Genomic DNA, 22,606 nt, shown 5'->3' on the forward strand with positions numbered 1-22,606 from the left:
GTCCATAAAGACATGGATGAGCGAGTTTGGTGTGGGGGAACTTGACTGGCCTGCACAGAGTCCTGACCTCAACCTGATAGAACGCCTTTGGGATGAATTAGAGCGGAGACTGAGAGCCAGACCTTCTCGTCCAACATCAGTATACAATCACAAATGCACTTCTAGAGGAATGGTCAAAAGTTCTGATAAAAACACACTCCTAAACCTTGTGGACAGCCTTTCCAGAAGAGTTAAAGCTATTATAGCTGCAAAGGGCGGGTCAACTCTATATTACATTCATGTGCATGTAAAGACAGATATCCCAAAACTTTTGGCAATATAGTGTATTTGCCAGGTCTTATTCAATTTTTACTCAAGCTGACTTGGAGGATCAAATGATTGTGCAGCTGCCACCGTGTCCAGTGATTATACTGAATGTATCTCCCATCCAGATTTTATCTCTATTTGGAATGATATTTTGCAGCCAACTTCACCAGCATACTGGTATCACATTAGTAAAACAGCAGAGATTGAGATGCCACTTGTGATCTGTGTAAAGCGTTGTTTTGGCTTGTTATTCAGAGGAAATACAGTATGGAACAAGTACCACATTACTGACCTTAGCACAAAAAATGTAAAAAGACATATGAAAGCTGTTATCAATTAACATACACATTATGTATGCATATATACACCGATCAGGCATAATATTATGACCACTGACAGGTGACGTGAATAACACTGATTATCTCCTCATCATGGCTCCTGTTAGTGGGTGGGATATATTAGGCAGCAAGTGAACATTTTGTCCTCAAAGTTGATGTGTTAGAAGCAGGAAAAATGAGCAAGTGTAAGAATTTGAGAGACTTTAACAAGGGCCAGATTGTGATGGCTAGACGACTGGATCAGAGCATCTCCAAAACTGTAGCTCTTGTGGGGTGTTCCCGGTCTGCAGTGGTCAGTATCTATCAAAAGTGGTCCAAGGAAGGAACAGTGGTGAACCGGCGACAGGGTCATGGGCAGCCAAGGCTCATTGATGCACGTGGGGAGTGAAGCCTGGCCCGTGTGATCTGATCCAACAGACGAGCTACTGTTGCTCAAATTGCTGAAGAAGTTAATGCTGGTTCTGATAGAAAGGTGTCAGAATACACAGTGCATGATGGGTCAGGGCTGATTTGGTGGCAAAAGGGAGACCAACACAATATTAGGCAGGTGGTCATAATGTTATGCCTGATTGGTGTATATGACATGAACAGTTGAGGGGTGTAGGTTGGGGGTGAACAATAGGAACAACTGGCATTGTTCTTGCCACTGTGTCTGATTTTTTTTTTTTGCACTTTCTGTTTGTCTCACGTCTAGGATTCTGCTGGTGTTGCCGGATGAATGTGAGAACACCGGACACATTTGCATACTTATACCTTTCTCATGAAAACTCGAGAAGAACCAGAGACCTGGCATTTACTATATAAGCAGATAAAACCGAGTTTAAATCAGGATTAAGGTGTATAATGTACTATTGCGCTGATAGATCAAGCTACAGGTGATTAGTAACTAAAACTCTTACATTAAGCTTGGGGTTTTCCTTAACTCTAACCAAGCAGATCTGATAACTCTAAAGGAACAATCAATGCATTGTGAATTTTTAGAATCATTAATTATATGTGGCATGCAGTTTTAAAAAGCGTTTATGTATAAAGCACTTTGATATAATCTATTCACAAGCACTCCAAGCAGTGGGTTTATTTCTCTCTTTTTACAGCACACCAGTGCGTTTTGTGATGTTAAATGAATTCATTTGTATCATTATGTGTTTTTTCCATATCCTTCCTAAAACAATAAAATCTTTCAAACCCTTGACTGTGTGCCTCCTCTCTACCACCTACAACATGACATGCTTAATGTGTCTTCCATTCAAACACATCTTCATTTTGAGGAGTGCTGGCTATAGTCAAGACTTTTCCTATCCATTACCTTTGTTACGTGTAGTTAAAGTGCAATCGTGGACCACAGTGAACCTCATAGGCATAGTTTTATTTCTATAAGCAGTAATATAAGACTTTTCAGGCATCCTCCCACTATTGCCTGACTCACTCAGTATCGTACTAGTTGCCAGATGGCTTCTTAGCACATTCATGTAGGCTATCCTGCTGTTTTGCAATGCACAAGACCAGAATTTCCCTTTTCTGTTCATCTGACTTCACCATCCCCTGCAGATTTTTTTCCCTTAAAAGTCAAAATAGAACAACAAGCAAATTCTACCTGCATCCCATTATCTGGTGAGTCACTTGACAAGAATTACCAGTCAATACTGCAGCTATAAGGAATGGTAAAACTTTTTAGACATTTCATATCCTTTATAAAGACATTCAAGAGCAAACATACTAAGGGTATATCTAGGACTAATGAAAGCTGTAGTAGAAACCAAGGTGTTGCTGATTATTCCATGAGTCCTGTGCTGAAATCTGTGCAACACTGCAGCAATCAGCAGTAGAGCAGGAAAAGCATATAATAGATGATGTGGCCAGATGTGGGCCAAGAAATCCGTCTCTGCCCGGGAAAACCACAACCAGCAAACATGTAAACTTGTCAATGATATTTAAACGTCTCTTGATAAGACAATGACATCTTTCCATTCATGCTACTTTTGATGTGAGGAGGCTTAAAGTTTCATCTAAAGTAGATGTATATGATTTAAGGAAACTGCAAGAATACCTTTATACATAAACATAAGCAATTCTTAATTCTTAGTCTTTAAAAGCTGATCAGAACATTATACATTATACTAATAGTGGTACTAACCACTATGGTGAATGGTTAATATACTAATATAATATACACTAATATATAATTAATATACTATCATTATTTATCATATACTATCATTAATAATGCCTTTATACCAAGCACACCATGTGTCAGTCAATGTCACATAAGTGATTATTAAGTTCTAATCCACATCCAGTCACTCCTGAAGACCACATCCAGCTACAACTATTGCAACCACCGTTATAACAGTCTAGATGTCCAACATGTCTGGGCAGGATGGACTCTCTTCCTAGCGACTTGAAGATATGGCTTTGTTTACATATTTTTAGTTCTGTAAAGTATGTGACTTTTCATGCCTGGCCTTCTGAATGACTGAAAGAGCAGCAGACACAGAAGTCTGTTACACCTGCCAATCACAAGGAATGTGACTCTGGAATGCTAGTGTGCATATTCTTCCAAAAGAAGTATTCATGCAGAGGTAATTGAATTCATGCTCACATCTGAGCTCAGCTGTAATGTCCTGAGGAACAGCTGCATTTGGACTTGGACTAAACGGCATTACATACAGCCAGGTTTTTGATTTCCTTTCAAATGTATTAGGGGCAGGTTGTAACAAGGAAGCATACAGAACAACACAGAATATGTGTATTTGACACATTCTTTTAATCTTAGCAAATAGGAAAACGCACAAGGAAACATTTAGGTGCATTTTATTGTTTTGAAACACATTCCTGCATCGTGTTAGCAGTGATACTGTTACTGACAGTTTGTTCAGCTGCTTATTAGTCGCTATAAAAATGATTTGTGTCACTGTGGTCACTGACAAAAAGCCACTTTATTCATCAGCTGACGTTCCAGAAAAGCGTCTCAAGTGGCCTTAGCTGTCATTATTGGACAGCTATTATAGTATAAGAGTAGGCTTCTGTGAAGCAGAAAGCTGAAATCTGGTTCTGTCTGCTTCGACTCCAAACTTGATTTTTGCCCCTTGAGGACTTCTATGTACCCTGGTGCTATAAATGCGATCAATTAGTAATTGTTTCTCTTTTTTCCCCACTGGGTTTTTTTTTTTCAGCTGCGTAAGAGCTGCTCTTGTGCCAATGCACTGCGACGACATGATGTGTTATCCAGGCGGCTCGAATGGCTTGAATTAACAACAGCATGTTTTGCTAGCATGCCCCCTGAATTAACAGGAGCCCTTGCTTTACCATTTACAAAGGAAAACTCAAAGTGCTGCAGGTGTGTTTATGTACACCAAGTAAGCATATTGACATGGTTTTTTTTCTAGGTGTGTCTTGTCATTTTTAGCATACATGTACAGGAAGTGGTAGAAAAGAACCACTATACCCAACTGACCCTAAACTAATATAATCTCAAGTGGCTGTGCTGGATTGGAACCTAGAATTCTGAGCAGGTCAGACCTTGGCGTCTGTTTGCCACTTAACCCTGTCAATCTATCTGAAAAATGGACCTGTGCCATATTCTAAGTGGCTCAGCTGACACGGTGAAAGAGAAGTAACTGAAAATAAAGGAACTGACAAGCTGCTTAGAGGTCTAAATGGAGGGAAAGAGGGGGAGGGTAAAGTAATAAATACCAAAGTGATAGTCAATCATCACTCTTTTATCATGCTTTAGTCCCCTTGTCTCTTTCTCTCCCTTCTCTAGTCGGCATCTTATTTTCTAGCTGTCAGTGAAAACCCATTTTGGAACCCACCAAGATCTGAATCATATTTTATGTACACTTTTTTTGTGAACACTCATACATGCTTTCGAACATCTTATTTCAGATTTATTTCCTGCTTCGCTCTTATAATAAGCTCCAGTGTGGAGATTTGTGTTCTTTCAGCCCAAAGTGCATTAGGGAGATCAGACACTGGTGTCAGGTGAGGAGGTCTGGGGTGCAGTCAATGTGTGTGCAGGACATGCCAGTTATTCCGCTCCACTGTGCAAGACACTGTGCAAAACCATGTCTCCATGCCGGAACAGGTTTGGACCTCTTAGTTCCAGTGAAAGTATAAAGCTACAGCATACAAAGACATTCTGTCTGCTTCCAAATTCATTGAAACAGATTAGGGAATGCCCACATATGGGTGTAATGGGCAGGTGTCCACAAACTTTTGGCCATATCGTGTATATGTATATTTTATAAGAATTTTTATAAGTGCAATGTTTTAGACAGACTGTCCTGTACCTCAGTGTGTGCCTAACAAAAATCCTTAAATAATGCCAGCTCTCATGAGCAATTCTGTAAAGCTTCCCATGCCAAGGTTTATGTCAAGGCACAAATGTTCCCATTTCCATTTTTCATCATTTATTTTGCTGTCTTTTTTGTATGAGGAGCTGAAGTTCCTATTAAAAAGCCAAGGTCTACGTTAAAAGGTTTTTCCACTCAGGCATAGCAATAGGTGCAGTTAAGAGCACGATTACTACATAAAGGAACTATGTCACATGCAGCCTCATACAAACACACACAAACACACACACACCATAGGATCTATGGCTCTAGTAAGGTTCAGAAAAGTTCTTAAAACTTGCTCCTCCTTATAACTGATTCTTGCATTTTGTTCACATTCATGTTCATTGTAATACATTAACCAACATTTTATAGGCTGATTCCTTTTCTCTGTAATGGACAGCAGTTGCTCATGACCATCTTGAGGCATAATAACAAAGTCATAAAATTGAGAGGGAACCACACTTATCTCATACTATACTATAGATTACTATCAGATGAATGTTTAGAATAATTCCAATGACTGGCAGTTGAGAGTTGACCAAATTCAGTCATGAAGCATACATCCCAGAGACAGGAATTGGCAAATGACCAAATGGAGAATGGATTTGGTGTCAGTGGAGGAAAATATAGTATAAGGACTGATTCATCACCACCATTAGCAGATTAGGTATCAGTATTTTGAACCGACTCAAGTCAAGATGCAGGACAGAGGACCATATATATCATCCAGTCAAGCAGGAATGTGGATGTTAAAGCTGTGTTAAATACTATGTGTGGCAATTTGGCAAAACCATTTGAATTTTGGCGAACAACTAAAAATGGTGAACAATATTTTTGATCAAAATAGTCTTTTTTCTTAATAAAACATACATTTGACGGCTCAACCATCAGAAAACATAAATATGAAGACTTCAAAACAGAATTATTTTCCTTTTACCCTTGCCTATGCTCTCTGCCTACAAAGATAAAATTAGGAAATAAGGAGCCAATTTAGCAAACATGGCTATAAAAACAGTGTGTCTAGCTAATAAAGTTTTGTTTGTTAAATATTTCTGAAATGGTTATCCTTCTGGCATATTCTTCCATCTCTGTGGAGGTCTTCTAAAGCTCTGCTAGAGAGGCCACTGTGTTCCTCTATGGTCAGCTTCCTGACCTCAATGACCAGCTGTAGCAATCCTGGTGCTTCCAAAGTTCTTACATTTCTTAGTATATTAGAGGTTAGTGCATTGCTTCACATCTCCAAAGTTGGGGGTTTGATTCTTACCTATGCCTTGTTTGCATGTTCTCCTTGTGCTCTGAGGGTTTTCCCTTAGATCTCAGATTTCCTAAAGACATGCATTGTAGGTGGGTCGGCATGTCCATAATGTGTCCCTTGCCTTGTGCTCTGAGTCCCGTGGGATAGACTCCATGTTTCCCAAAACGCTGTGTAGGATAAACAGTACACAAATGAATGGCTGGAAACTGACTGCTTTAGATATAGATTTTACATCTACACCTTGATGAATATATTCAGAAAGTTCCTTAGATTTGATGGCTTGATTTTTAGTTTGAAATGCATGCACTGGGAATTGAGATTTATTACTGTCAAGATTGATTGCCCAAACAAAAGGCTATTTCACACATTTTTAAATGAATGTCTAACTCAATAAAATGCGTAAAAACTGAAGAGGTCTAAACAAACTTTTTTTCTAAGCAGTGCAAAATGCACTGAAAGCCAAGACATAAATTGTCTGGTTTGCCACTGAATTCTGCTAGGTGTCCATCTGGGATTTTAGTCAGCATATGGTGCTTCAGTGGTCAGTAGTACTTGGAGACCCTGTAAAGCCCTGAGGGAGGAATCTATTTCCCCCTCCTCACTTTTTTCTGCTTTCAGCTACACAGAAACTCTGTTGTTTTTCCTGGGCTGGTGGGCCAATGGGATTGTGGCTGCAAATGCAAAGACAGTAAGGAAAGGCAACAAGAAAAGGACTTTATGAGTACATATAGATTTCTGTGTGCAGCATGTGCTGTATATCTTGTAAAGGACTGTGTAGTAACCAGCTCCCTGAGAGCCTCTTTTCCTAAATTAACTCTCAGTTGATTTTACCTGCTAAGCCTGCACACACAAACACAACTATTAGCCATATATATGCTATTTATATCACTGACTAGTGCCTTCTGATGTATGGCAAGTGGAGGTACACTGAGTAAGCTCAGTAATCAGCAGTGCTTGGCTATACACCTCTGACATCAGATGAATGAATGCCATTTTAGCTGCACACTAGTTCTCTTTCACTATACATAGAGCCAATGAAAAGATTACTTCTACCTTACTGCCTGCTGCAGATTGGATTATAGACTCTGTTTTGTTTAAAAATGTGGATCTAAAAAAGCTATAAGCACAAAAAAAAGCACATCATTACAAAATACTGTTATATAATGGAGTTCATTCAAATAGACAGATAAATGTACTTCAGATAAATGATAGAATTTACTATTGATCAGAAGTGTGGAAATGTGTGTGGTTCCACATATTTATTTTATTTATTTATTTTGGAACCGTTAAGTCATTTTCCAGCTATGTACTGATCCCTTTAAAACAAAAGAATCATTCAGAGAAAGAAAAGAAGAATAAAAAAAAGTATGCTTTCTTACAGCTCTTGCTTTGAAAATCTAATTATGTTGTGCTTAGCTCTGGTTAGCGCAACACAAAAGTGATCCAACTTTAAAATATCAGTTTATGTCATCAATAAATGAAAGAAAGGCACATGTGGTGGGGAGGAGGAAAATTCTTCTTAACACCCCGCAGTTTGTACCCCTAGAGCATAACACATGTGTTTGTAAAAACCATTAGCATTTTATGACACCGTCACTTAGTCCCTTTCCAGGAATAATATAAACCTACACAGAATGGAAACATATGGAAACAGCATACTGGGGCCAAGCTAGTGTGTCAGTTTTACTCTGATAAACTTAATCATTTTGCCAATTAGAGACAGGAGACACAGTGTATCCATGTCTGGAATAGAAGGTTGTATAATATAATGTGATGTTTTGGTAATAGCTAAGTAATGAGTAAAAAAACCCCTGATTTTAAGCACACGCTCTAATCAATGAAACAGAATTATTGAAAAACAAACCTGCTGTAAGACATGTAATTTCTAGAAACTTTATAGCCCTATTATGGCTAGTCAGAGGACCTATAAGCTTCAGGGAAATTCTACCACAAGCTATAATGATAGTTAGAGAGACTGTAGCCAGATGCTCTGTTCCCTGACTTTTATGAAAGTGCAGCTGTCCAGCTGTGACAAGCAGGAGAATTAGCAATGACAAAAGGCAGCCAGATGATGTGTAGCGTTTCGGCTGCAGATGAACAGGATCATGTTTCAATGGTGAGGTTATGCAGGACAATGAGTAAACATCCGGCTGTATGTGTGATGCAGTGGATTACTGAGCATCCATCCAGCCTTTTACTGTGCTACTTATCCTATACAGGGGTCCCCCAGGGGACTCTGTGCACAAGGTAGGGTGCCAACCCATCACTCACACACCTATTCACACACTACAGACAATTTAGAGATGGCAATTAGCCTGCAGAATGTCTTTGAACTGGTGAGGTAAACCAGAATACCTGGAGGAAACCCCTAAAGGAGAGGGAGAACATCTTCAATAAACATCTTAATCCAGAACCTACCCTTAGAACACAGGACAGATTCGAAACCTCAACCCTAGTGGGGCAAGGCAAACGTTTATATAGGATCAAATAACTAGATGATGACAGGATAATAGCGTTAATACAAAGGAAGTTAACTGAGATTCACAATTTACATGTGGTGGGCAGGGACATCTGATAACTCTACTGCAACACTCATATTTATGCTTAATAAATACTAAAGTAAATAAACTTTTTGAACTTTTTGAAACTTTTTCAAAATTAACTAAATAGACTTTAAAGCTCTTACAAATTCATTCATCTTTAGTAACCGGAGTCTATCATGAGAACTCTGAGTGGGAAATTTAAATGATACACACACACACACATTTTATTTTGGGAACTCATATACTCAAACCCTTCATTGTAAAACCCCAAAAAGGTCATTTTTAGTAAACACCTTGATCCAGAGTCTATCCTGGGAACACCGGGTGTGAGGAAGTGAGAAGGGAACACACCCAGTCTATAGCATAACATGCCAAATATCTCTGAAACCTTCCCCCTTCCCAAATCCAGAAAATGAAGTCTTTTTAAAAAACATTTTTGAGTTTCAAATTCAACATAGATTATACTGGAAAAGTTTTACTAGCCAACAGCTTTGGTACAAGAAATAGATCTGAAATCAAATAAATGCTTAATTTTAATGTATGACGTATGAATGTTATATGGTTTGGTTATGCATTTAAAAGTACAACACATTTACATATTTATTTGCCGAATTCTAGCATGGTTAGCAAGCAACTTAGTTTCAAACATATGTAAAATATGTAAGCATTTAAACAACCAAAAATAACTACTTTGATTTTCCTAAATTATCTATCAAGAAAGAAACAAATGTGATAATATTTCAAAAGCATAACAGACAATTTACTTTTGGAATGTGATATAATTTCCCTTTATAAATGACAAGATATCATTCTATGAAAAGCTGTAACTAACCATGAAGAAATATATAAGTATTAAAATAAAAATGATCTAATAATTATAATTTTATTTATTTTATATATTTATAATTTTATATTTTTATTATTATAATTATATGTATTATAAAAAAAATTTCAAGATGCTGTTATAGTTGCAATTATTCCCCTAGCAAAGAAAATGGAAATAAAATGAACTCTTCTCTGGGACCTGAGAGGACTCTTCTCAGGGAGGATAGTGTCACCATGTCACAGCTTCATGGTCACTGGTATGTCCCCAAGCTCAGGTTACTGTCTGTGTGGGTTTCCTCTGGGTTCTCCAGTTTCCTCCATTCCAATTTTTTTTTCAATTCAATTTATTTTGTATAGCGCATTTTACAATGGACATTGTCTCAAAGCAGCTTTACGAAAGAAGAGAAACAGAGAAAGGAGAGGGGAAAAAATCCCTAAAATAACTAGAAATAAAAATAAATTATTAAATTCAATTATTAAACTATTTGATCCTTATTTTTATTTTATCCCTAATGAGCAAACCCGTAGCGACGGTGGCAAGGAAAAACTCCCTGAGATGGAATAAGGAAGAAACCTTGAGAGGAACCAGGCTCAGAAGGGAACCCATCCTCATTTGGGTGACACTAAACAGTAAATAATGTAACTGTAGCTGATTAATGTCCTTTCTACAACAGCAATCAATGGCCCATGAGGAAATATTAGGTCAGTGTAGTTTCTGAGTTCATTATAGACACTAATTCCTTGTTTCCCCCATAAAAACATACCTGTAAGTAGACTGGCTTGATGAAATTGATCCTCGAGTGTGTGTGAGTGTGCATGGTACCTTTAAATGGACTAGTGGGTGAATTTCCATCTTATGCCCTGTATTACTAGGAAAGGCTCTGGATTCACCACAGGGATGATTAGGATAAAGTAATTATGGCAGAAGACTGAATGAAATATCTGGAACAAAACATATTTTACATTAGAAAATTTCATGTCTGAGTGTACAACTTGAGTTAATTCTATTCAGCCTAATACTAAATGTCTAGAAATGTTGTAATAACTCTCTCTCTCTCTCTTTCTCCCTCCCTCTATCTACCACCCTCCCCCCTCCCTCAATCTCTCTATCTTTCTCCCTCTCTATCCCTCTGCCTCTTTCTCCCTCCCCCTCTCACCCCCCTCATTCTCTCTCTCTCTCTCCCTCTTTCTCCCTATCTCACCCCCCATTCTCTCTTTCTTTCTCCCCCTCTATCCCTCTCCCCCCCTCGTTCTCTCTTCCTCCCTCTTTTTCCCCCTCTCATTGTCTCTCTCTCTCTTTTTCCCCCTCTCATTGTCTCTCTCTCTCCCTCTCTCATTGTCTCTCTCTCTCTTTCTCCCCCTCTCATTCTCTCTCTTTCCCTCTCCCCCCCCCTCATTGTCTCTCTCTCCCCCTCTCATTCTCTCTCTCTCATTTGTACATTCAACACTTGTCTAATAGATTCTTCCATTTTAAATAAAGGTAGAGATGAGATATCCAATGTTTTTACATAACAAAAATACATTTTTATTAAAGAACACATGAAAATACAGAACATGACAATACGTTATATGCCAGGGAGCAAAAAAAAAAGAAGGATAATGCCTCAGGAAAAGATTTAACCAGCTTTCTGGTTAGAAAATCAGACAATAAATGTCCGTAAAGCTTTAGGTTCACAAGGAAAAGATTTAGCCCCAAAAAAAACCTTATAAAGTTTTGTAAAGTGACGAATTCAAAAAACCCCAGGCACGTGACGTCATCAGCACGGCGCCGTTGTTTTTGAATGTGCGCATGCGCTAAAGTTCAAACGCGCTCTGAATTCAAACTGGGCGGCGGGTAAAAAAAAGAAAACAAGTGGAGAAGCTACAGGGTGATATACGTGTGTGTGTGTGTGTCCGAAGAGAGATAAAAACACGACAAAATGTCCAAAACCTTGCAAGGAATTACTTTGAAAGGAAGTGCCGAGCTCGTTGCTGAGTTCTTCTGTAAGTGAAAACTGCTCATTTTTGAGTTCTCAGAGTTAGCTTAACTGACTAGCATGTGTTAGAAACCTGTAACGTGCTTTTCACGGTCACGTGACCAGCTTATGTATAACATTCACTTTTGCTTTGTTTTCCAATTCAGAAAACGTGTTGCTTTGTGCTGTATTCTCCAATACTAACATTTAAACCTGGCATTGCTAACGTGTCGATTCTACAGCGCCTTTATTCACCCTGTTAGCCAGCTGGTCCATGGTGATTAGCATTAGCAGCGTGCTGAAGATCATCGAGTTTATAATCCTAATACATGCAGCTACACGTCTTTAAAAAGAAAAGCGACATCTATTCAGTTGATGCAGTTGTGATGATGGAACCTGAGTAACATGGCTGTGATGGCCATATTTCAGTTATCCATGTTCATTTCCTGTCTTGCATAAAGCAAATCTGACCATTTAAGTGTGAAACAGATGTGCTCCAGATGTTCTGCTATGGTTGAATTGACACAGTGACTATCATTCTGCAGCATTTGGGATCAACAGCATTTTATACCAGCGAGGCATCTATCCTGCAGAAACCTTCACCAGGGTCACCAAGTATGACATGAGTCTCCAGCTGACCACAGACCCCAAGCTGAAGAACTACCTCTCCAACGTGGTGACCCAACTCAAAGGTTTGCTGATATTAGACTAGATTAGTTTTAATGTGGAGCTCATGGTTTCTGTGCCTTTCCTTCATCTGACCTGTGTTATTATATAATATATATTTATAAGCAGTTGTCATTCAATTCTGTTGCCTTTTCGTCTTCTTGTTCTTTTGTGTGTTCTGATTATTCACAATATTTATATCCTTCTCTGCTGCACCTGATCTCCTGCAGAGTGGCTGTTTGACTGCACAGTGCAAAAGCTAGTGGTGGTGATCACTTGCCTTGAGACAAATGAAGTCCTGGAGAGATGGCAGTTTGATATAGAGTGTGACAAGACCGCTAAGGAGAGCAGGTATTCTCATGAAAGGGTTGATCTGACTTACAAAACACTTATTTATATACATATATATATATATATATATATATATATATATATATATATATATATATATATATATATATATATATATATATATACATGCAAATATAGAGCTTTCTCAAAGTCTATGCACAATACACTGATTAAGCATAACATTATGACCACCTGCCTAAAATACCTACATCAATAAAACACATTCTACTCCACTGCCCTGCCCTGAGCACTATAAGGCAGAAATTTTATTCAGAAGACACTTTAGAAAATATCTTCAAGACAGCTCCACCGTACAAGATTTTGAACTTCTTAACAAGCATAAACCTCAAAAAACTTATAAACTCTTCTTGCTATCTTACATATCAATGTAACCCTATCTGTTGAATATCACCCTATGTTTTACTACATTCAAACTTTGCCATAATATAGCCATTGAAGCTAACATGGCGAAAAAAACAATAATATATGACCACCTGCCTAATATTGTGCTGGTCGCTCTTTTGCCACCAAAACAGCCCTGACCCGTCATGCACTGTGTTTTCTGACACCTTTCTATCAGAACCAGCATTAACTTCTTCAGCAGTTTGAGCAACAGTAGCTCGTCTGTTGGATTGGATCACACGGGCCAGCCTTTACTCCCTACGTGCATCAATGACCCATGACCCTGTCGCCGGTTCACCACTGTTTCTTTCTTGGACCACTTTTGATAGATACTGACCACTGCAGACCGGGAACACCCCACAAGAGCTGCAGTTTTGGACATGCTCTGATCCAGTCGTCTAGCCTTCACAATTTGGCCCTTTGCTCAATTTGGACTTGCTCAAATCCTTACACTTGTCCATTTTTCCTGCTTCTAACACATCAACTTTGAGGACAAAATGTTCACTTACTGCCTAATATATCCCACCCACTAACAGGTGCCATGATGAGGAGATAATCAGTGTTTTTCACTTCACCTCTCAGTGCTCATAATGTTATGCCTGATCGGTGTGTATATATATATATATATCTCTCTCTCATGAAATCCTAGTGTGTCTTCATTAGTGCATTGGTTGTATCAGTGCATTAAAGCCACACTAAATGTGCATATGGCATTTATGCTTGAAGTCATTTGTTGAATTGAATTGTTCTGCATCAAATTCAAGCACCTGCATGTAGTAAGTTGTGTTGTGTGCTACAGTGCTCCCAGAGAGAAGTCGATGAAAGCCATCCAGGAGGAAATCCGCTCAGTTATCAGACAGATCACAGCCACTGTCACCTTCTTACCTTTACTGGAAACAGCCTGTAAGTACACCACTACTGAAATGCTTTTAGGGTCACAAAACTGATCCAGATTCCACTCAAAATACGTCTTTTTAAGAGTGCTGATATTTAGCCTCTGTTTACTGAATAATAATCATAAAGTAAAATAGTAATGTTTCAAAGCTAAAATAGTATATAACAATCATATGTGCTTGTTGAACATCTCATTCCAGATTTAGTCTCTCTTTTTCTGTATAATAAACTCCACACTCCTGGGAAGGTTTTCCACTAGATTTTGAAGTGTGGCTATGGGAGATTTGTGTTCATTCAGCAACAATAGCATTAGTGAGATCAGGCACTGATGTCAGGGTAGGAGGTGTGGTGGGCAGTCAGTGTTCCAGTTCATCCCAAAGATGTTCAATGGGGTTGAGGTCAGGGCTATTTGTAGGACACTCCAGATCTTGGACTCTGAAAAAAGGCAGTGCATGTGTTTGTGGAGCTCACTTTGGCACAAGGGCATTGTCATGCTAGGACAGGTTTGGACCTTTTAATTTCATTGCAGGGAAACTATAATGCCCAAGACATTCTATACACTTATGTGTCTATATATTTGTGGCAGCAATTTGGGGAAGAACCACATATGAGTGTAACGCTAAGGTCCAACATTACTGAAACATTACTATGCCTGAGATGCAAAGATATGTGGCAAATGTAGGAGGAGATCAAGATCAGTAATGGAGATCATTACCCCATTACTTTATTGTATGGTTCCATATTATGAATGAAACAAATTTTATCCATACATCATTGCTTGGCATAACTCAGGATTTGTTGACAACGTGACCCATTCTTATTTTAATCTCACTGAAGCATGAAAATTCTTTAAACAAACAATGAAGTTACAGTAATCTCTTTCAGCTGTGTGTGTTAGCAGTGTAGTTAGTCCTAAATAAATCTAGTTTATCTAATATTTTTAAATTAAATAATAAATGCCATGCTACTGTTAATTTTTTCACCCTCTGACTTGCAACAGGTGCATTTGACCTCCTGATCTACACAGATAAGGATCTGGAGGTCCCTGAGCAGTGGGAGGAGTCTGGTCCTCAGCTTATTGACCAATCAGAGGAAGTTCGGCTTCGCTCGTTCACCACGTCCATCCACAAGGTCAACAGTATGGTGGCCTACAAAAGGACAAACTCAATGTAACCACGTTCTCTATCTTTCTTTCTCTGTCTTTTGCTCTCTGTTTGTTTTCTGTACATAGTTTTCATGTCTTTCCTCCCCAAACAGATCTCTTCTTTGCTGAGGGTTTTATGACTATTTCTGAAAATTAAAAAAAAATCCTGGTTTAACACAGTGTTCAGTCTTCTTTACCACTGCTATTATCCTTACTGTGGCCAATGACCAACAGGTGGCATCATACCCTCAGTACAACATACACTGATCAGGCATAACATTATGACTACCTGCCTAATATTGTGTTGGTCCCCCTTTTTGCTGCCAAATTAGCCTTGATCTGTCATACACTGTATTCTGACACCTTTCTATCAGAACCAGCATTAACTTCTTCAGCAATTTGAGCAACAGTAGCTCGTCTGTTGGATCGGATCACACGGGCCAGCCTTCACTCCCCACGTGCATCAATGAGCCTTGGCTGTCCATGACCCTGTTGCCGGTTCACCACTGTTCCTTCCTTGGACCACTTTTGATAGATACTGACCACTGCAGACCGGGAACTCCCCACAAGAGCTGCAGTTTTGGAGATGCTCTGATCCAGTCGTCTAGCCATCACAATATAGCCCTTGTCAAACTCGCTCAAATCCTTACGCTTGTCCGTTTTTCCTGCTTCTAACACATCAATTTTGAGGACAAAATGTTCACTTGCTGTCTAATATAATCCCACCCACTAACAGGTGCCATGATGAGGAGATCATCAGTGTTTTTTACTTCACCTCTCAGTGCTCATAATGTTATGCCTGATTGGTGTACATGCAAGTGTGAGATTTGAGATTACTCTCCAGTAAACACATTGTCCAGCACACATCCTATTGACACCTGCTTTGGGTTAATAAAAATAAAGATGCTATCATCTTTATGTTGTCCTTCTCTAAAAGAATTGGATTGTTGCTCAGATTTAATCGAAACATTTGTTTCTACAATTGTGCCATTATGATTGGCAATGATGGCAAAAATGTACACAAATGTTACTTCCTGTATATGAAAATTCTAGATTGTTTTATTCCAAGTGCAAACTTGATTTAAACATATGAAACAGTGTGGTGTTGAGTTGGCATAAGCTGTGTAAAGTAATTTCGGCATTATGTGAGGCTCTGAGATTGAAATACTGCACATATAATGTTAGTATATATATTTTGTCTTAATGAAGGCAGATCTAATAGCAAGTATCTTAGAACTGGCCATGTGAATTTGTAGTAATTATTTCTGCATTAGGTGATAGAGAAATAATTTTGTTCAGCTGATTTGACATGTTCCTCTTTGAACCGTTCATTCTATACACATGAAAGCTTAAGCTCCCTGACACCTGCTGACCTGATAAGCATAAGAATGAACCAGAGTGCTGCTCGAGCTGTGAAGCTTCTGAATAGACATCAGTCTGGCGGGGTTCCAAAACACATCAAGCCATTCAAGTTCTAATCTAAATTAACATACTCAGAGACACTAATTTACTTTGTACAAAATTGGTAAGCACACTTATGGATTTTGTTCTTATGTTCTGGTTTGAAATGATAATGCTGGTGCGCCTGAATCAGCTTTAAATACTTTTATGCATCTGACTGTTATTGGGTATTTAAGAACATCTGATTTGGAGTGAGGTGAAACACTACAAAGCAAGAAGAGTTCACATGCACTATCTAGGCATTTTGTAACAAAGGCAGGTAGTGAAATAATTACTGACCTATGTATGTTTCCGTATTCTGTGACGAATGTAAAACAAAGTATATGGTCGAAAGAATGTGGACACCTGAACATCTTAGATACCCATGTGCTTGTTGAACATCTCTCTCCATAGATGTTTTCCCTCTTATATACTGTTTTAGTCATGGCTGTGGAATTTTTGCCAATGCTATTCATGTCCAATGCCAGTAGTTTCATTTAATTGTGTTCTGAAGGCAGTTTGTAAATGCCAGGTGGACAAAAGAAGAAGCTCAAGCACTTTTATTCATCATTCATGCTTGCAGGCTGATTGGTCAACGCTGAGCTTAGAATGCATTATATTACCAAAATTAAATCAGCCAAGCTGGTCTAGTCTACAAGTTGTGGTAGGTTAGTGGTGAAGGTGTTGATTGGAAGGTTGTGAGTTCAAACACCAGGTCCACCAAGCCACCACTGCTGGGTCCCTGAGCAAGGCCCTTAACCCTCAATTACTCAGTTGTATAACGTGAGATAAAATGTAAGTCACTCTGAATCAATTGTTTCAGCAGTCAGTAAACACGTTTGGTATTCACACTCCCAACACATCTGAAAACTCAAATAAAGGACGCATATATTTTTGAACAATTAAATATATATATTTTCCTTCCTTACTTTTATGCAAGAGTTACATGTTAAGTAACCAAATTCTCACAATATAAAGTTAATAAATATACGAAACACAAGTGAAAACAGTAACACGATGTGGGAAAAGGAAAATGACATTCTTCTACATATCTGAAGTGGATGTGTTCCTTTAAAGTTGAGAATATTACCTCAGTTGTACGGTGCACTGTAGTGATGAATAAATTATTTTCTTTGTGCCTCTGCTTCTTTTCAGTGAGTGAGCTTACAGAAAACCCTGACATGGGACTAAAACAATAAATAAAACTTTTGTATACTGTAGATGTCCTCGCATAGATAGCGTCTATGCGAGGACATCTACAGTATACAAAAGTTTTGGGTTTGGAGTGACTATAAAAAAAGATTATAATCTTTTGTTCCCCACCAGCTCCCATCATCTAAGATTACCTAAAAAGGTCCAAGCAAGTAATAGCTATTTTACTCACACCAAGTCAGTGACTTTAAACGGAAGCATTTGCTGGTAAATGCCCAATTAGCACGAGTTTCAGTGACTAGACAGGCAAAAAAATATTTACTTTCAAAGCAGGATATCAACATAAAGCATAACCTCTTCTTTACCAAAAACAAGAGTGTGTGTGATTTTTTGTTGTTGTTAAAAGTAACAAACACATAAGTGACTCAGAATATGTCTGTACTTAAAACCATATTGCTTTAGTGTTTTATTCCCTCACCCCCACCCCAAAGCGACATGGAACCAATATGATTCAGCTACATCCCAAAGGTAAAATTACATTTTCGCTCCATAGTGGTTTTGGTGAACTCATCATAGCAGGAATCAGGACTGGAAAGTATTTAAAGCTTCAGGGTGTGGTGTGTGGTATGAAGAAGGACCTGGGGCAAGGGAAAGGGGTAATCTTGTGCTGACTGGGATGCGCCATTTAAAGTCCTCCATTCAGTAAGCCCGCCTCCTCAGCCTGTTCAGCAAGCAGCTTCCAATTCTGCCTGTTTTTCCTGCAGCCTTCCAGTAGGGGGGAGCAGAAATCCGACATACTGGCTAGTGTCTAGACAACACATCATTACAGCACATTTTGTTACAAGCTATGATTCTAACACAGCCTATTTTTGATAGTGTTATAAGACTGATCTGATAAATGACTGAGCCTTTTACCTCATACAGTTGTGCGCAAATGGCATCGATGAAAGACACTTGCATGCTGGGAATCTTATCACGCTTTTCCCTATTCATCAGATCCTATTAGAGACAACGGCACTCTTTAAAAGATTGTGAAATCTGATGCTGCTCTTGACATGGTCCTGCTGTTCGGACAGTGTGATGTAATGGGCAGGAAGTGAACTTACAATAGGTTCAATGTTCAGTTCTTCTCTTTCCTTGTCCCCTTGCTCAAAGAATTCTGTGGCAACAAGCTCAGCTATCTGCAAAGACAAGCAGAAAAAATATGTGAAATGCAAAACAAACAGCACGTCAGCATTTCACCTTTGCACTGATATGTCCCTTCTTTTGTCTGTCTCTTATAGCACTGAGATTCCAGCCCTAGTTTCTCTCTGTGCAGTGATTTACAATTCTACTCAGGGTACACACTGTCCGTACAAACAGCTCAACACTTCCTACTCGAAGGCTCGAACACTTAACCCACATTCACACATAACACAGTCAATATGTGTTTTATAAAGATTCAATTTTAGTACAGCGTAAAAACCATTTAATAGTCATTTTTTACATACACACAAATTCCCAGGTTTTTACTGGTGCACTTTGTTTCTCTCTTTCTCTGTATAAAATTTTGATTTCCCGTCAACTTTCCACAATCACGCCCAACTACAGAGTTGCCTATCCCAAGGAAAGTGTTGCTGAATTGTCTATAACAGCATGGCTTTGGCAATGATGATGGCTGCAAGGTTCACATTAATGCACTTATTCCTATGTGTTATACCTTCTATAATAACAATGGCAGATCTTCCACATAAAAGACAGCGATAATGTTACTCCCACAAAAATAGAAAGCAGGTGGTGAAGGGTTTATAGCCATTATATATCATAAAGTGAGGGCAGAAAGGTAAAGTGAATGCTAAGTCATTATTGAATAAATACAAAATGTTACGACTGGCAAATTCCTACTCTATATGGAAAACAAAAAATGCTTCAGGGCATGCTGTTAGAAAGCAAACATCTGTGGGAAAGTAACAGCAGCTCTCCTTCATGTCAGGATGCATCACAACATCCTGCCATTGATTAGTTTTCTTAAACAGCATGTCCTAAAATGATTCAGTCCTTATTAATACACAATATAAGGCATTCTGTATACAATATACAGCTCTGGACAAAAATAAGAGACCACTGCGAAATAATCTTATGTTTCTTATGTTTTTTTTTCTTACAGGTTCATGTATTGGTGAGATGAAGAGTTTTGTTTCATTTTTTGTGAACTGCTGACAATATTTCTCCTAAATTCAGAATATAACTATTGTTATTTAGAGTGTATATTTAAAGGAAATTACAACATCAAAATAACCCAAGATCATGCAGTATCTGCAGAGCTTTAATAACTCAAATAAAACAAAATGCAAATAATTTGTAAGCAAATTGTGTTAATGCTTTGGCTAAATAACATTAAGAAATCAGTATTTGGTGGAATAACCCTGATTTGCATGTGTTTCGGCTCCATGCTCTCCACCAGTTTTTCACATTGCTGGTGGGGAACTTTATACCACTCTTTTTGCAAAAAAGCAAACGGCTCAGTTTGATGGTTTTTGACCATCATCTTCCTCTTGATGACATTCCAGAGGTTTTCAATAGGTTTCAGATCTGGAGATTGGTTAGTGGTCTCTTATTTTTTTCCAGAGCTGTATGTTGCTGTTCTTTTACAGACTCAACCCCCGAAACGGGATCTTATATACACAGTGTTATTTATGTTGTTATTCTCAGATGGTCAAAGGAGTCCAGACTAAATTATTCCCATTGATTTAGATTCATTCTAAATGTATCTGCTCAGTTTAGTCCAAATTTGTATTTTAGCTACTGTCAGATGATATGAAGCAGATATAAGGCAGTAATAATATAAGAGCATCATGTTCACATAAGGGCTCAGACTGTTTGGCTCACAGTTCTAGCTGCTGACTTTAAGCTAGCAGTAAATTTCATGATCAGCTCATAAAACATTATGATAACATTCTGTTTGTAAGTCAATGCTGCATAACATGTTTGTGATGAGTCTTTGTTTTGTCAAATTTTATTTGTTTTGGGACTGAACATTGTCACAAAGCAGCCTTACAGAATATAATTCTACATATTGTACAATATAAATTATAAATTTGAATGATTAAATTATTTTTAAACTGCCATGAAATTTATCATTTGTCTTCTATGTATACAAATTTCAGATTCAAATAGGAAAGACTACGACATTTCACTTTGCAAGAAAAAAAGAAAGAAAATACTATTTGGACTTCTTCAGCATTCTGTTTTATATGCAGTGTCTAATTGGTGGCTGCTAAATTCTACCTAGACTATTTGCCAGATGAAATAGAAATTATTTTAATAAAATAAAAATAAAGAGCATGCTGTATACTGTAAAACATAATACACTATATTATTATATACTGTATAATATATACATTTTTGTATAAACTATCTTTGTTAAGCTATCTCTATCTCAGTTCCTGCTGGTTGTCTGTCTGAGGTACACCGATCAGGCATAACATTATGACCACCTGCCCTTCTGCTGCCAAAACAGCCCTGACCCATCACGCACTGTGTATTCTGATACCTTTCTATCAGAACCAGCATTAACTTCTTCAGTAGCTCGTCTGTTGGATCGGATCACACGGGCCAGCCACATGGGCCAGCCACTCCCCCATGCATCATTGAGCCTTGGATGCCCATGACCCTGTCGCCGGTTTATCACTGTTCCTTCCTTGGACCACTTTTGATAGATACTGACCACTGCAGACCGGGAACACCCCACAAGAGCTGCAGTTTTGGAGATGTTCTGATCCAGTCGTCTAGACATCACAATTTGGCCCTTGTCAAACTCGCTCAAATCCTTATGCTTGCCCATTTTTCCTGCTTCTAACACATCAACTTTGAGGACAAAATGTTCACTTGCTGTCTAATATATCCCACCCACTAACAGGTGCCATGATGAGGAGATAATCAGTGTTATTCACTTCACCTCTCAGTACTCATAGTGTTAAGTGTATATCCATGCACATTGTGAGGTCATAAAATCTTGTCTATCAGAGAGAGGTTTTGTGTGTGCGTGTGTGTGCAGGTTTGAGTAAATGTAGACAGAAGCAAAGCTCTTCTTATGAGCATTCTTGGCTTCTAATTGCGAAACAGTGATATACAAACAGACTGAGTACTGATAGGAAAGGAAGAGAAAGATAATGTAAAATATAAACACAAAAAGGGTTATACAATCAGTGGCCATAACTTTACTGACTCTTACCCTCTTTTGTACAGGCCAGGGTTTGGTAATAGCAGATATATCACATGCAGTCATTAGCATGGACCTGCAGGGGACAAAAAAAACACCTCTGTTTATGTTACAGTTATGTGACTATATGTAGTGTATAGTTGTGCACACAAATCACCTTAGCAAATCTCTGTGATGATCATCCTCCCAATGAAACTGGTTGTTCTTTGCTAGTTCAAAAAACTCAGTTCTTTTCCTAAAGTAACAAAGAGAAAACATTGGTTATTGCACAATAACTGTGATTTCATATCTTGTCTCCCCACAGCTAAATTTTATACCCTTTATTGCTGGAAGAGTGAGCAACAGAAAAGAAATATTTCCATGTACTACAACAGTGAAAAAAGAACATGTGGTGTAGGTACCATTGCTTTGGTACGGTATCAGCTAAACAGAAGCCTCTATTACAGAATGCAATATGCTATGTCCTAAACCAGGCTACTTAAAATGTACAATAATGACAATTATACTCGATACAAACAGGACCCAGTCTCTAATATTCAATCCTTTACGTTTACAGTGTATATTACATTTACTGTAATTAAGCAAATGGCTTTTAACTACTGTGTTGGCCACAAATGAGGATTTAATTCTGTATTCTCTCAGCTGTAACTGATGCCTGGTACCTACTTCATGTAGAGGGCCAGATCAGTGGCCAAGATAGCTTTTTCAATCATCTTCAGTGTAGTTTTATACTCATCCAGTGAAAGACCGCTTAGGATTTGACTGCCCTGAGTAAGCAGAATGGATGAATATTAGTGCCA

General features: G+C 38.4%; 2 protein-coding genes across 7 annotated transcripts in view; one reads left to right on the forward strand and one right to left on the reverse strand.

Annotated features, from left to right (window-relative positions):
- Positions 1-11,402: 11,402 nt before the first annotated feature.
- On the forward strand, positions 11,403-15,188 carry mad2l1 (MAD2 mitotic arrest deficient-like 1 (yeast)). Its single transcript, XM_058395023.1, has 5 exons — positions 11,403-11,584; positions 12,102-12,248; positions 12,453-12,573; positions 13,775-13,878; positions 14,870-15,188. The coding sequence occupies exons 1-5, from the start codon at positions 11,521-11,523 to the stop codon at positions 15,040-15,042; spliced, it is 609 nt and encodes a 202-aa protein (XP_058251006.1). The 5' UTR covers positions 11,403-11,520; the 3' UTR covers positions 15,043-15,188.
- A 2,154-nt stretch (positions 15,189-17,342) lies between these two features.
- pde5ab (phosphodiesterase 5A, cGMP-specific, b) overlaps positions 17,343-22,606 on the reverse strand; it is a 36,752-nt gene continuing 31,488 nt past the window's right edge. For all 6 annotated transcript variants that reach the window (XM_058395020.1, XM_058395019.1, XM_058395021.1 and 3 more), the window contains 6 exons: positions 22,473-22,573; positions 21,964-22,041; positions 21,819-21,882; positions 18,712-18,786; positions 18,521-18,604; positions 17,343-18,413 (listed from right to left, as the gene is read on the reverse strand). In XM_058395020.1, coding sequence (XP_058251003.1) covers positions 18,291-18,413; positions 18,521-18,604; positions 18,712-18,786; positions 21,819-21,882; positions 21,964-22,041; positions 22,473-22,573 — 525 coding nt within the window. In that variant the 3' untranslated portion in view covers positions 17,343-18,290. The remainder of the gene's footprint in view (positions 18,414-18,520; positions 18,605-18,711; positions 18,787-21,818; positions 21,883-21,963; positions 22,042-22,472; positions 22,574-22,606) is intronic.

The sequence above is a fragment of the Hemibagrus wyckioides genome, linkage group LG07 (genome assembly GCF_019097595.1).
Source record: "Hemibagrus wyckioides isolate EC202008001 linkage group LG07, SWU_Hwy_1.0, whole genome shotgun sequence".
NCBI lineage: Eukaryota > Metazoa > Chordata > Actinopteri > Siluriformes > Bagridae > Hemibagrus > Hemibagrus wyckioides.